We start from the raw sequence: 13,629 nt of genomic DNA, 5'->3' as shown, positions 1-13,629 counted from the left end.
GTATTAAGTGTCATACCATGACCCAGCTTTATATATAAAATAAAATTTTTCAGTTATTCATAGATAGAAAGAATATGTATATATAAACAAATATATAAACTAGACTTTTTGGGCACTTCGCGTCCATCTTCTATTTTAACTTTTAAGTGTGGCTTTATCTGTGAGCATCTTCTCTTTGTACAGTATAAAACAAAAGAAAAAAAATTGTGCGGATCATAATATTTTTTCGCGCATTTTTAAAAATTTACAAGAATAAAAAAATTATAAACACAATTTTTTTAAATTTTGTTATATAGAAAAACAGTAAAATCTTTAAATACAGAAGCTGATTCTTTAGGATCGTTATAATACGTGAAACATTGTGTTTAGTATTCTTTTTAATAAAATGTGAAGTTTAAAAACTGAAATATATATATTGTGTCTGCATATTTCTTTTAATCTATGCATAACTGGAAAATTTTGTTTAATTTAATTATGACTTATAAGCCTAATCTCAAAATAAAGACATATAACTTGTTTTAGGTTTTATTTATTATACGAAAAGAAACATAACAATTTTAACAATTCAAAGAAAACTGCAATGGTCGCTTTTTTACACTGATATATGTCCAGCTAAACAATTGTGAGCTATTCAGAACAGGTGGTTATTAAACTCTAACAAATGTGTGTAACTTTGAAATGCTTTAATTCAGACATTCGATAGTTAAATAAAAATGATAACAATTGATAAATTGTTATTTTAATGATTGAAGGCTGTGAAGGGTTGGATGGCAGGGGAGGTACTCGCTGGAGACCTAAATACGACAGGCTGAGAGTTGAAGGCTACTGGAAACTGAGGAAGAGCCGGTGCTCTAGCTGCTACTGGAAACTGAGGAAGAGCCGGTGCTCTAGCTGCTACTGGAAACTGAGGAAGAGCCGGTGCTCTAGCTGCTACTGGAAACTGAGGAAGGAATGGCGCACTAGCTACTACTGGGAACTGCTGGACTACTGGCAGAGCAGGAGCAGAGCTTTGTCGGAGTTGGATGGTTCGAATATTTGCTCGAGCTGCTTTATTTCCGGCATTGGGAGCAGCAGATCTAGCTACAGATACAGCAGGAGCAGCGTCAGTATTTACAGGATAATTCCAGGCCTTGTTAGGATTATTAGGATCATAAACATAAACATTTGGATCTTCAGGTTTAAATAAAGGACCTTTGTAAGCATATTTAGCATCTTCACTGGCAGCAGTGGGCGCTTGTGGCCTGGCGATCACAACTGCTAAAAGAAGAACAAAAATCACTCCAGTAGTTGCAGTGGGAATCATTTTAGGTTTGATGCTCAGTGTTTCCTGGGTTTAGTTTAAATACTAAAGTTTAAAATGGTCCCATGTTAAAGTTGTCGGTTACACACGCCTTGTCTTGCTAAAAAAAACCAAAGACTCCGTATTCCCAATCTTTATTGTCTGCATCAGATAACAGGAGTGCTCCAGAACCTTATGGATAATATGCTCCGGAGAAACCTTCAAACTCTTCCCAGTCTCAGAATTGATGGACGGGGCCGGCTTATCAATAAAGTTCTCCTGAACCCAACCCAGAGCGTTAGCTCCGGGGTCCAATGAGAACACTTGATAAGTGTAATTTGCAGCAAACTTGATTGACGAGTCCACTACAGTGGTTCCCAACTTCCCAATATACTTCTCCAGGTCCTTCTTCATATCTTGGAATGACGCCCTCAAGTTAGCATGTTCCTTTCGTCTGCAGAACAATATTGAAAGAGGAGCAAGACCTTTGGACTGAGCCCAGGACACACATCCTTGACACTTCAAAGTTTCAGGAACCCGGCTCTCAAAACTACACCGCCTGGTTACACAGATATCTTTAGGACATAAACATGCATAACAGATCTTACCCTTATCCATTTTACTCCATCTCTCAACAGGGTTGAGTGAAAAAAACTCAGCGCAGGTACTCATCTCATGTGCATGATTGGTCAAAGGACAGGGGAATTTTAAGTTGGCCTGGTACCACTTGGTATTGTGGAATGTTGTTGCAAAAGCTCCAGAATGAACCTCTTCATCAGACTTGTGCCCTCCAGCATCTAGAACCTTGTGAACAGATTTTGTTTTTGATCTTGGTGATTTCGGAGATTTAGGAGATTTTGATTTCATGTTCACCAATCTCTCCGCCTCCCTCGAACCCTCACTTTTGTTCCTCTCTATAATACACAGACTCTTGAACACAGAATAGGCTGGCAATCCCACAGGATTCTTGTAATCCAATCCTGCTCTAGTCATTTCAGTAATCCAATCTGCATACGCCTCTGATGGTAGGATGCAGGATAAGCTGTTCAGGGTAGCCCTGGAGTACAGACAATTAACCAACTCCACGTTATCAATCTCATTGACTCTGGATAATCGCTCCATTCTCTGCAGAGCCCCGGAGATGTAAGCATAAAAGGAGTATTTTGCATTATTATTGGTAGGATTAGGTTTGTTCCGACGGTTCAGATCACTAAGAATATCACTGATGATCCTCGAAACCCCTCCGTAGTTCATGACCAGCCACCTCTTCATATCCATGTAGGAGTCCGACATGTTGATCAGTTTGCTCTTGATCTCATCAGATAGATGCCTATTGTATAAGCGATTCGCCTTTTGAACAGAATTCCCCCAACCCAAATATGCAATTTCAGCAGATTCAAGAAATTCATACACCGTGATTTTTGCATTATCGGAGAAGACACCTACATCAGCCGAATCACCCTTTGAAGTATTAATGCTATGAACCTCAGCCTTATTGTAGAGCTCTTCAATCCTTAGACACCAGTTCTCTGCAGAGTCCAGCAAATCATTAATCGAATCACAATATTCATGATCCGTCCCATGGAATTTAACATATTTCTGCAGTGATTTCTGAATATTTCCTACTGCAGTATGAACTGAAGGAACATCAACAGTTTTTAACTTCTTGATCAACGAGATATTCTTACTATCAATCGCCGAATCAACTAAGATAATCTGCCTGAGCTGTTTCTCCGCTCGTTCAATTCCTTTTCTTATGATCTCTCGTTCTCTCAGCGTACTCTCCTCTGATGTTGGATTTCTTTGTGGTGAGTACTGTCCTATAGTTATAGGCTGATATGACGTGTTGGCAACCTGCTCTGATAAATTCACCACTAACCCCCTTAATCCTTCCGTAGCATGTCTGCTTGAGTCTAGAGAGTTCCTAATTTCACCAATCTCCTCCCTCATCCTATGCATAGCAACCCCGGAAGAACTATCGTTTATCACTTCCTGGATAGAATCCACAATCTCCTTAGGAACCTCAGGGGTAGCCCTAGTAGTGAGTTCTACAAACCAGTCCTGAACCATCTCCATCCTTTCATCTAGTTTTTGTTCAACTCTGACTACAGTATCCTCGAGTTTATCCAATCTTCTCTCATCCGACTTTAGCCTCACCCATACTTCAGTACTATTAGACTTCAGAACTTCTATATCCTCCTGCATCGATCTGTACATAGATTCAGCCCCTTGTACTGTAGTGGCAATGGTTGACATTCCCCGACGAATTTGATCAAACTTCCTTTCAAATGTATCCTGCCTAGCATTCATCCTAACCCTCCAGGACCCCTCATACTCCGTACCTTCGATATCTCCCCTCTCAGAGTTGTTGGTTAAACCTTGAATCCCGACTAGAACGCTCTCCAAGGATTGATTAGAGTCTACATCTCCTCCTCTGGCATTAGGCACAGGAGAACTGTTTATACTGTTAGGCTCAGATCTTGTAGATATGCACTCTGCCCCAGAATTTACTACTGATCCCCTAAAGTGAGGACTCCGTGCTGGGGTATGATACATTAATTGATCTTGTTGAAGGATCAGTCTGGTGGGATCTGTAGCCGAAGGATCGGTACTTGATCCGCAAACCATTACTGATCTCACATTCTTACTCAAATCAGCCTCCCTTCTCCTCCTTGATACAGGGGTGCATTCTGGGTCAGATGATAGATCTCGGTTTACAGGTTCATCATGAAACTCATAATCTTGATTCTCCATCCTTATCCTTGATCCTCGGTACAGCCCTGCATTGAACTCAGAAGCTTGGGCAGGAGCACTAGGAGAGTTGGAATCATTTGGCATGGTTCTGGTTAATCTCTTGGCTTCCTTTCGAATCCAATTCAGCCTATCCTTTAGACTGCCTAGTTCCCCTACTAATTGAAACTCCCCCCTTGTTAATAAAACCTCCGATATTTTCTGCTGAATCTCCTCAAGGAATCTATTATATTGTTGCTCTATGACATCCAGTGCTTGTGCTGAATTGCAAACAAGCTCCCCCCACTCAAATATAGCAACCTTGAGCAGGGTGTAGCCATCTCTCAATTTCCTATTAACAGAATTAGAACCCCCCTTTGATCTGGTTTGGATTCTGGATTCTAGACATGTCCCCCTATTATTGCGAAAAGTATCGTCAATAAACCCCGTTAAATTAATCTGCGGGGTAGAAACACATCTATCAGTATTTAAATTGGAAAATCTGTTGATTGCAACGGTTTCAGGTAGATTTAAAGTACTACTCAGAAGTTCGCCCTCCCCTTCAGACGTAGACCTTCTCCTGGATGCCCCCCGTTGATTAGATTGACCATTCATATTTCAAATTAAAAGATTTATTTAATCTCAAGAAAATTTAAATCTCCGCCCCTCTTTGACGTCTTTCCAAATATTAGTTTAGCAGACACAAAGGGATCTTGGGGATTTCAATATTTTAATTCAACTCATTTCATTGCAATTTTCAAACATTTTTACTCATGGTTTATTATCCCGCTATTCATCCAGTCTTTCCAACTATATATACTGGCAGACCCAATGAAATCAAGGAAACACCAACATTATACACCTCAATACTCAGAGTTTAGTATTAGACTTTGAATTCACCCTTATCTAACTGTTTCTATCTCTATTATTCATTGAAATCTTTCCAGTTTTTTTAAACCGGCAAATACAATAAATTTAAAGATAAATCAATACTCAACTCTCAAAGAAAATAGTAAAACCTCCCCTTATTTCTAGAAATCAACTCTTCGCCACTTTCGAAATCTTTCCGGGTATTAACCTGGCAGATACAAAAGATCATGAAGAATCAAATATTCCATCTTAAAATCCTCAATTCTCATTTAAGATCCCCTTTTTGCTAAAGAATCTCAAATCCTCCCTCTCTTTGAAATCTTTCCTGATATTAATCTGGCAGATGCAAAGAGGATCAGGGGATAAAAAGGATGAAACTCTAATTTAAGTTTCTAACCTTTTCTTTAAAGTTAAAATAATTATGTGTTAACCCCTAATGGTCTGTGATTGAATATTTCGCAACCCCTAGTGATCATCGTAAATGGTTACCGAGTCGTATTCCTCCTGGACTGATTGGAAGTCCCTCTCTCTCGAGATTGGCTCATCTTTGCGACAGTAAAAAACCAGTCTCGAACTCAATATATATTTCGGTACTTCAATCTTAAAAAAAATCACTACAGAAAAAGCACATAAATGAATCATAAATCTTAAAATTACTCGATCAAAAATCATTTCATTTTAGGCATAAAAAACTGTAGCTGTATACGAAAACATGAACAATACTTTATACATCCATCTTTACAAAATCATTGAAAATCTCGACAAACATGATTAATTTAAACTCTCATTAAACTCAGGTTTATAAAATGATAATAGCGTAAATCTTACCACATTTATCCTGGGGAAATACGTATTAGAACAGAAATAACTTTTAATCACGAGACAGACATATGCCTGAACCCGCTCATTGACCACGACTATATTAAAAACAAACGCTATATCATAAAACTGGTTACTATATATAAACTCGCGCCTGCGCAGAAACTTCGAGAAACCAGTAACAGACGCACACACAGTACGCTTCCCAGGGGCGATGCAGATCCTCACAGGGGCAACTTGACTCAAACACTGGTCGTGAGGGAACTCGCGAAACACTCGCCAACCAAGGAAGAAAAGAAAAAAGTTCAACTGCACCCCGCGACTGGAATTGAGATCATTCTATTAATCGTCCAACCCTGAAAAGAAAAATCACTTTATCACTTCCACATCACTGTCTGCGAGATCCTCTTCTAGAACTCGAAATCCTCAACCTCCTTCGGGATCTCGAACTCAAAGTCCAGATTATCAGGGAACTCATCTTCGTCTCCAACACCTTCAATCATCTCATCATATGTCCTAGGTCTAACCTTCTTAGAGCTAGAACGCTTCAAAGCAGAACTCAACCTCTTCTTTACAGGCTTAAGAGTAGAGGGCACGGCCTCAGGCTCATCCTCAACCATAACCTCATCGTTCTCGTCTAAGAAAACCACCTCCTCCGTCTCCTCCCCCTGGTGAAGCCCGTTGGCTAGGTTTCCGAGCTCATTCCCAACTCCAGGCAAGCCTGGAGCAGGCTGAGACGGAGACCGACCTGACGCTTCAACACCAGAGATACCCTCCGCTCCATTCTTGGATGACCTCAACCTCCTCTTCTTTACTTTACCAGATTTCGCTCCAGACTGACTTCCAATCCTCTTTCGTCCAGAGCGATGTTTCCAGCCAGCAAGAACAGGAACATTCTCTCTCCACCTAGTCCTCTCCTCGAACTCCCAGTCCTTGGTCAGGCTGATCAACCCAGACACTCTCTTCTCTCTGATGAGGACTTCAGCCCTGGCTTTCCCCAAACCCGACTCCTCATCCTTCAGGTTGTTACGAACCGCCTTGTTCAGAGCATCATCCATGGCAGGAATCTTTGAAATAGGTTCATCAAAGATTCTCCTGTAGCACAACCTCATTGGATCATAGATACTGCAATAGAACCTCTGGAAACCCACGTCTCTGGTCATCCGTGTAAAGAAACCCTTTAACCTCTCCGGCTCCATTCTAGCCCATTCCAGCAGGCTCCATCGCTGAGATCTACCTATCTCAGTACACTTGCTCCCAATATCAGTACTCTTGGCTGTAGAAACCTCAAAACCTAGAAGCGGAATCCTCACTCCATCAGGTCTCCTCAATCCTCTTATCCCAGAGACAGGATCCATCCAGGTTTGCTCCCCAATCTCCTCCGGAGTCATCCCGAACCTGGCATACTCAAGATCAGTATCTCTAGGTTGTCTGATCACCCTACCATCTGACCACTGTATCTTGGCTCCAGCTATAATCCTCATCTGTGTTACAAACCATTCCCTGCATTGTAACAAAAACCTGCAGCCCCCGAAAGTAGGACTGGGCCACGCTCCTAGTATCTCAGCCCAGACCTTAACATAGGGAGGAGAAAATTCACACAGCTTCTCTCTGCAATCTCTCAACCTTAACGAACGAACCATCTCATCTCGAGTTTGAGCTTGCTCCTCTGCAACCTGGTGATATTCTACTCCCTCTAGAGATATCATCACAAACTCCAGAAACCAGCTCACAGCAGCACCTTGATCACACTTCAAATATCTACACAGCATATCAGGATCAGGGAAGACATCTCTCAGCAGTAGCCCAGCCAAAACATTATATGTGATAAACCCGAATTTAATGTCCCCCAGAGCATAACATTGTAGAGCCTTGGGAATCTCTCTCCACCTGATACCCCACATATTATCTCCAGTGGAAACTGTTTTGTTTAGTAGAGTACCTTGAACCTGCACCCCCATGGCTGTCATGTTCTTAGAGTGAAACTTGTATCCTGCTAGTATGGCCAACGAAGTTAGGTCTAGAAAACCCCGCTCCAGTCTAACCTCCATTCCAGTGACTAATGAGTAGAACTCCTCTATTCCCCGTACATCTCTCCGGATTGCTAATCCAGCAGAGACAGGGAGGTCACGGAGTAACTCAACAATCCCAGGCTGCACAGTCACTTGCTTCAGAACATAATCACCCAATCCGTTCATCTCCAGGTCCAGTGAGATCAAACAAGTCCACGTGATCCCATTACCAAACATGATTTTCCCCGGTACTTGTTTCCAACCGTCCTTTGAATAACCATGAGCTAGATCAGTCTCTACACTAGTCCGGAGAACTGCTCTCTTAGGATCAATACTGAGCTTACCAGCCATCCGGAGTGTATCGTAATAGGTCGTCTTGACGTCCTCAACATCTAGTGAAACCACCTGAGAGCAGAACCTGTCTTGATCCAACCCCTGCATCTTCTTTATCCATTCTCGGGTTTCCTCAATCTCCTGGTCAGAACTAACACCGCACACTAGCTCCCGAACTTCGATCCTATCCAACATCTTCAAGTTCAATCCCCTCTCAGCTTGATACAGTTTCAGATCATCTAGTTTGGGGTATCTCCAACCTTCAACACCTTTAGCATCTTCCACCAAGAAATCCAACAGTGGAGCATCCACAGGTAAAAACTGGCGAGAATTAAGAACACTAGGTTGATCCAGTCCAGCTCTGGACACCCTAGTAATATACCTCTGCATGCAGGCCTGATCCCTCCCAGTGTTAATCCGATGCCTGTAGCCCACAATCTCCGCAACCATGTCCACCTTATTTCCAGGCCTCTTCTCTCCCCATACCTTCTCTCCTTCCTGAGGGATCAACATGGTCATGGAAGGATTGTAAACTTCACTCCTCTGCTCCTTCAATCTCCTCTCAATCCTCTTCCGGAGATCCTCTGTTGTCAACAGTCTAAAAATCAAAAATTTAATAAACAATGTATAAACTAATTTACGTCTTCTGGTTGCATCAGCGATTAAAATTAAGCCAAACTCATGTTTCATGACAATAACCCCCCCAGACCCACAGCAAACTTTGGATATCAGTATTATGGAGCACCCGGAGCAATTACTTCTCCGGATCTTTACTTTGCTTAGAACACTCATCAAAATGACCACGAGTGTTAATTAACATTTCTCCAACAGAATACACAATACTGATATCCCTTACACTCCTTGTTAAAGTTTGCCCCATCCTATTTGATTTGATACCATATTTCAAAACCACTTTGGATCCTTGAACCTCTACAACCTTAGCCAGTCTCCAACATGCTGACTCTTTCGTATAGTTACTGTCATTAAACACAAAAATGACCACATCATTGACATTAGGCAACCGACTTGATTTCAACCATTTGTTTGGACGTAAATTTAGTAAATGTACATTGTCTATAAAGGACTGATACCATTGTTGGTAAATTGACCGATTTCTATCCAATATCTTGGTAAAATTAGAGCTCATATCTAGATCAATCCCATTCCCCTCCAAAGACCTATAATTGTTTCTCCCTAACTTCAATCTATTTGGGGTGATAATTTCATAACCTAGACTGGACTCATTAGAAGTATCCCCTCTAGCTAAAGGTAAGTTATCTATTGAATTGGATATCCTCGAGAATAGTGTATCCCACTGCATGCATGTCATAGGTGTAGCAACATCTACTCCTAACTTCTCCAGGGTTTCTCTCAAGACTCGAATCCTCCTCTCTACTCGTCCTCTCTCCGAGTGGGCCTTAGCATTGGACACTACTATTTTTATACCTAGATTATCTTGTACTTGGGCCTCTAGGTCTCGTACTGAAAATTTCGCAAACTGCAATGCCTTCAACTGGGTTCCGTTGTCCACGTAAATAAATGCTGGGACTCCATATCTATTAGAGTGACGCTCCAGTGCAGCGCAAACATCCTGAGTCTCAATGCCTTCTAGCGCCATAATATTTGTAGCCCCAGACAGCAAGCATACAACGACCAACCCATACACTTTGACAGTAGTTCTAGATCTTTTGAATGATTGTCCCTTGAAGCCATAGCAGATGTCCATCATACATGAATGGAGGCATGGAGCAAGGACTGTCCTCGCCTCTGGGTGATTTGCTAACCTTAACTCCAATGTTTTCTTCTCTACCAGACGGCATTTCAAACAATCTGAGATAATCTTCTTTATTAACCATCTTAGACCTTTCACTACCTTCATTTTCTTGTGTACTTCTCTCACAGTAACCTCTAATGATGCATGAAGATTAGATTTAGTATGAATATACATTAGAAATGAATATAGAACTGGTGAATCAGGGAGAACCACAGGAACTTGGCCTAATATTTCATGCTTGTCCAGATATCCTACTTGATCAAGATCTGTGGTTCTAAACTGAAATTCAGGGGATAACCTGCCTTTATCATACACAATACCTTCCTGGATAATAAATCTGTCCAGCTCTCTGGGCTTCATCTTGCTCTGCACTCTTTTTGACTCCCATCTGAACAGGTATTGCTCCGCCTTTTCCTCCTCATTTCTCGGATCCCATCGGTGCTCTCCTAACTTGCATAGATTGCAGTTCTCATCTGGGATTAAATGTTTTTTGTGGCAATACTTTACCCTCCATCCTTGTAAATAGCCAGTTATCCTTAAAGCTCTTCTCCAGCCTTGAAACACAGGATCTACAAGTAGCTCCGCTACACCCCTGCCCGCTACAGCGGCAAGAACGGAAAATTCTGTATCTCCATCATCAGTCTCATCTGTAATAGTCTCTAAACCTTCATCCCTCTCATCACTAGTAGAGGAAAATTTCTCCATAAAGGAATCAGGAAAGCATTCTACCTTTACGTTCTCCTCCACTGTCTTATCAACCCTCAAATCCCTGTAAGATGTCAACGGCATTTCAGATTTGTCTCTCTTCATCCAGTTCAGTCCCTCAATCCAATCTGAACCTTTGGACACATCTTTTACCCTGAGGTCATGTTTCTTTGTTAATAAATCGGCTAAATTCAGCGCGCCATCTATATGAAATAAAGGATTATCCTTGGATCCTGTAGTCCATTCAAATAGCCTCAAAATGGTCATAACCCGGTTGTACACAAATAAGCGGAGCTTGATAGACTCATTACTACACCAACTGAGGGCTATGGTTGAGTCAGTTATATAAATTATTTCGCCTACTTCCGATCCCAAGGCTGATTTTATCATAAATGTTAGCTCTGCGCACAGCAAAATAGCAGACAATTCATTTCTTGGAATGGTTTCTTTCATCATTTTTGATTTTGCAGCTAAGAGGGAGCATGTCCAGATGCCAGGGCTTATTTCTTTCCCTGCATAGACAGCTGCGCCCCCTGCAAATTCTGCAGCATCAGCTAAGCATAGCAGTCTTATCTTGGATTTGGATTCATTTTTACCTGGCAGACAAAACCTTGGTATAGCAATCTTAGGTAGATCTACGTAACCCTTCAAAATATCCCTCCAAACTTCCTGATCTTCTTCTGGGAGAATTTCATCCCAATCCTTTCCTTTCAGAGAACCTGTCAGTAATTTCATCTGTAATTTGATGGGCTCAAAGAATCCACAAGGATCAAACAGCTCAGAGATTTTCCCTACTATCAAACTCCTTGTTAGTAATGTTCCAGATAATAACCTCTCTGCATCGTTAATGGTACAGATAGGCTCTGTGTTCGGTTTCTTCTCTCCTCGTACTTTTTTATTGAGATTCAACTCGCCCAGGCCAGGAGACAATTCATCCCTCTCCGGGTCCCACTTGTACCCCAACAGCTTCATACTTTCACCATCCGAACTTGCTTTCTCCGAAGGTTTTTCTCCACTCTTGACCACAAACTTTAGTGAGAATCCTCCTCTCTTCAGTACTTCTTCCACTGCAGAAATCTGTTTTTCTCTCTTGCTTTCAGTATCCGCTCCAGAAAGTAAATCATCCACATACCTGTTCTCCCTCAGGGTTGTATATGCTTCAGGGAACTCCTCCGACATCATCTCCGTTAGCTTGTCTAACGCATACCCAGCCTGTCCTCCGGTGCTTACAATCCCATACCAAGCCCTGACCATGACCCAAATCTCGGGGTCCCTCAGGGTATCCAATTCCTTCCCGTACAGAAACAAAGAATATGGTAACGAGTAGTCATCCATAAACAGTTGGTTATATAATTTGCTTATATCCGAGCTCCATATGAACTCTAGACATCTGCATCTTATCATAATGGTAAAGATCAATCCAATCCTATTCTCTCCTTTGGCCAATATTTCATTGAAATGAGTCATTGTAGGATCAACGACCATCCTGACAGGAGTTGTCATGGAATCCATCTTCATCACTAATCTCCAGGGATTGAAGTGTTGGAATGGAGCCTTCTCTATCAGCGTTCTCTTGTGTTCTTCTAAATCCACCAATCTGATCATGAAACCCTTCTCAACCAGATCCTCATGTACCTTCCTCATGCCTTCCTTTACAGCATCGGGTTTCCTGCACTGTTGCTTGTACACCTTCAACGCTTGACTATAATTACTAGAACCATTGTGAACAGAAGATAAATATTCAGCCGGATTTCTTAAAAAAGGGTAATTCACCAACACTTTCCTTTGTTTTATATCTATCCTCACACTCTGCTCAATAAATTCTTGCTCTCTAGCCTCCCTCAATGATATAGCAGTTTTCTTGTTGGATAGCTTACAGGTTAAGCACTTTGCACAATCTGCACATCGGAAACCTGCTTTATCATGGGAATCCTCATCATCTAGTGCGTTCCTGAACTTTGCAATAGGCACGTGAGCTTTGTGGACACCGTGGTTCAAAGTATGGTACTCTACCTCGTTGTCCTTCAAACTCTCACTACTTGCCAAATTCCCTTCAGTCATCATCCCTCGAGCCTCCTCAGGACCTTGGGCTTTGTAGGTTCCATCCTCAGGAAAGATAAAATCCTTCATGGAACCCTTCAAACTCCCTGCTCCCAATCCTATACCCCAGCTTATAGATTCAAACTTTTTAATATTTGCACGGCCAAAGTGCTGGATGCAGGACACGTCCAATGTTTCCAGTAACTCCAGCAATCTCTCATGATCATCCAGGGATTCCTCGAATTGCTCTGGTACAGTTCCATGAGAATCTAGGATGTCCTCTTCACCAATTGGATGTGGGCTCACTGTGAATCCCAACTTTCTGTCTGTTGTAATTGAAAAACATCTAGATTCAGGTTCTCCCTCAAAATCTTCATACACCCTTTCCCTAATCAAAAAAACAGCATTTGACATTTCTGTTTTTACTCCACCATCGGCTTTTGTAAAGGATTTATGAGGGCCTGCAAATATTAGCCTTGACCCATAAATATCCTTGAAGGGGCTCAAGTAGACAGCTACTCCTGATGGTAGTACTTTAACCAGGACTGGATCCAGGTTAGTATTCTTGATTCCAAGTAGGAGATGAACTTTTGACCCACCAACTTTCTGGGGAAGTACAACATCATCAGCCTCACTTCCCATCTGTTCCTTGTACTCTTTACATATCTCAGACAGATCATACACTCCAAAACCTCCGGTAACATCCTCCATTCCCACACATACAACCTCGTGAAACTCCCCATTATCTCCGGGTCCCAGGTTGAACCTGAATGTCCCATGGTTCGATTTTACTCTGTTTCCTCCTACTACCGTGAGACTGGTAGGATCACTGGATACTTTCTGCAAACCTTCCCTCTCCGCTAAAGAACCATCAATGATGTGAATATTAGCTCCACGGTCGAAAAAAACCAAGGACTCCGTACTCCCAATCCTTATTGTCTGCATTAGATAACAGGAGTGCTCCAGTACCTCATGGATAATATGCTCAGGAGAAACCTCCAAACTCTTCCCAGTCTCAGAATCTATAGACGGAGCTGGCTTATCAATAAAGTTCTCCTGAACCCAAC

At 41.8% G+C, this 13,629-nt stretch overlaps 2 protein-coding genes across 2 annotated transcripts; both read right to left on the bottom strand.

Moving 5' to 3' along the window:
• Positions 1–511: 511 nt before the first annotated feature.
• LOC111714539 (protein app1) lies at positions 512–1,356 on the bottom strand. The gene is made up of 2 exons (XM_023489674.1): positions 941–1,356; positions 512–904 (listed from the first exon to the last, which is right to left on the bottom strand). The coding sequence occupies exons 1-2, from the start codon at positions 1,301–1,303 to the stop codon at positions 740–742; spliced, it is 528 nt and encodes a 175-aa protein (XP_023345442.1). The 5' UTR covers positions 1,304–1,356; the 3' UTR covers positions 512–739.
• Positions 1,357–4,626: 3,270 nt separating this feature from the next.
• LOC111714538 (uncharacterized) lies at positions 4,627–8,800 on the bottom strand. Its single transcript, XM_023489672.1, has 2 exons — positions 5,708–8,800; positions 4,627–5,479 (listed from the first exon to the last, which is right to left on the bottom strand). Exon 1 carries the CDS (start codon positions 8,731–8,733, stop codon positions 6,109–6,111), a length of 2,625 nt encoding a protein of 874 aa, XP_023345440.1. The 5' UTR covers positions 8,734–8,800; the 3' UTR covers positions 4,627–5,479; positions 5,708–6,108.
• Positions 8,801–13,629: the final 4,829 nt, after the last annotated feature.

This window comes from Eurytemora carolleeae, unplaced genomic scaffold (genome assembly GCF_000591075.1).
Source record: "Eurytemora carolleeae unplaced genomic scaffold, Eaff_2.0 scaffold1591, whole genome shotgun sequence".
Classification (NCBI taxonomy): domain Eukaryota; kingdom Metazoa; phylum Arthropoda; class Copepoda; order Calanoida; family Temoridae; genus Eurytemora; species Eurytemora carolleeae.
Note: the sequence above shows the minus strand (reverse complement) of the source record. Positions and strands in the feature narration are given on the sequence as shown.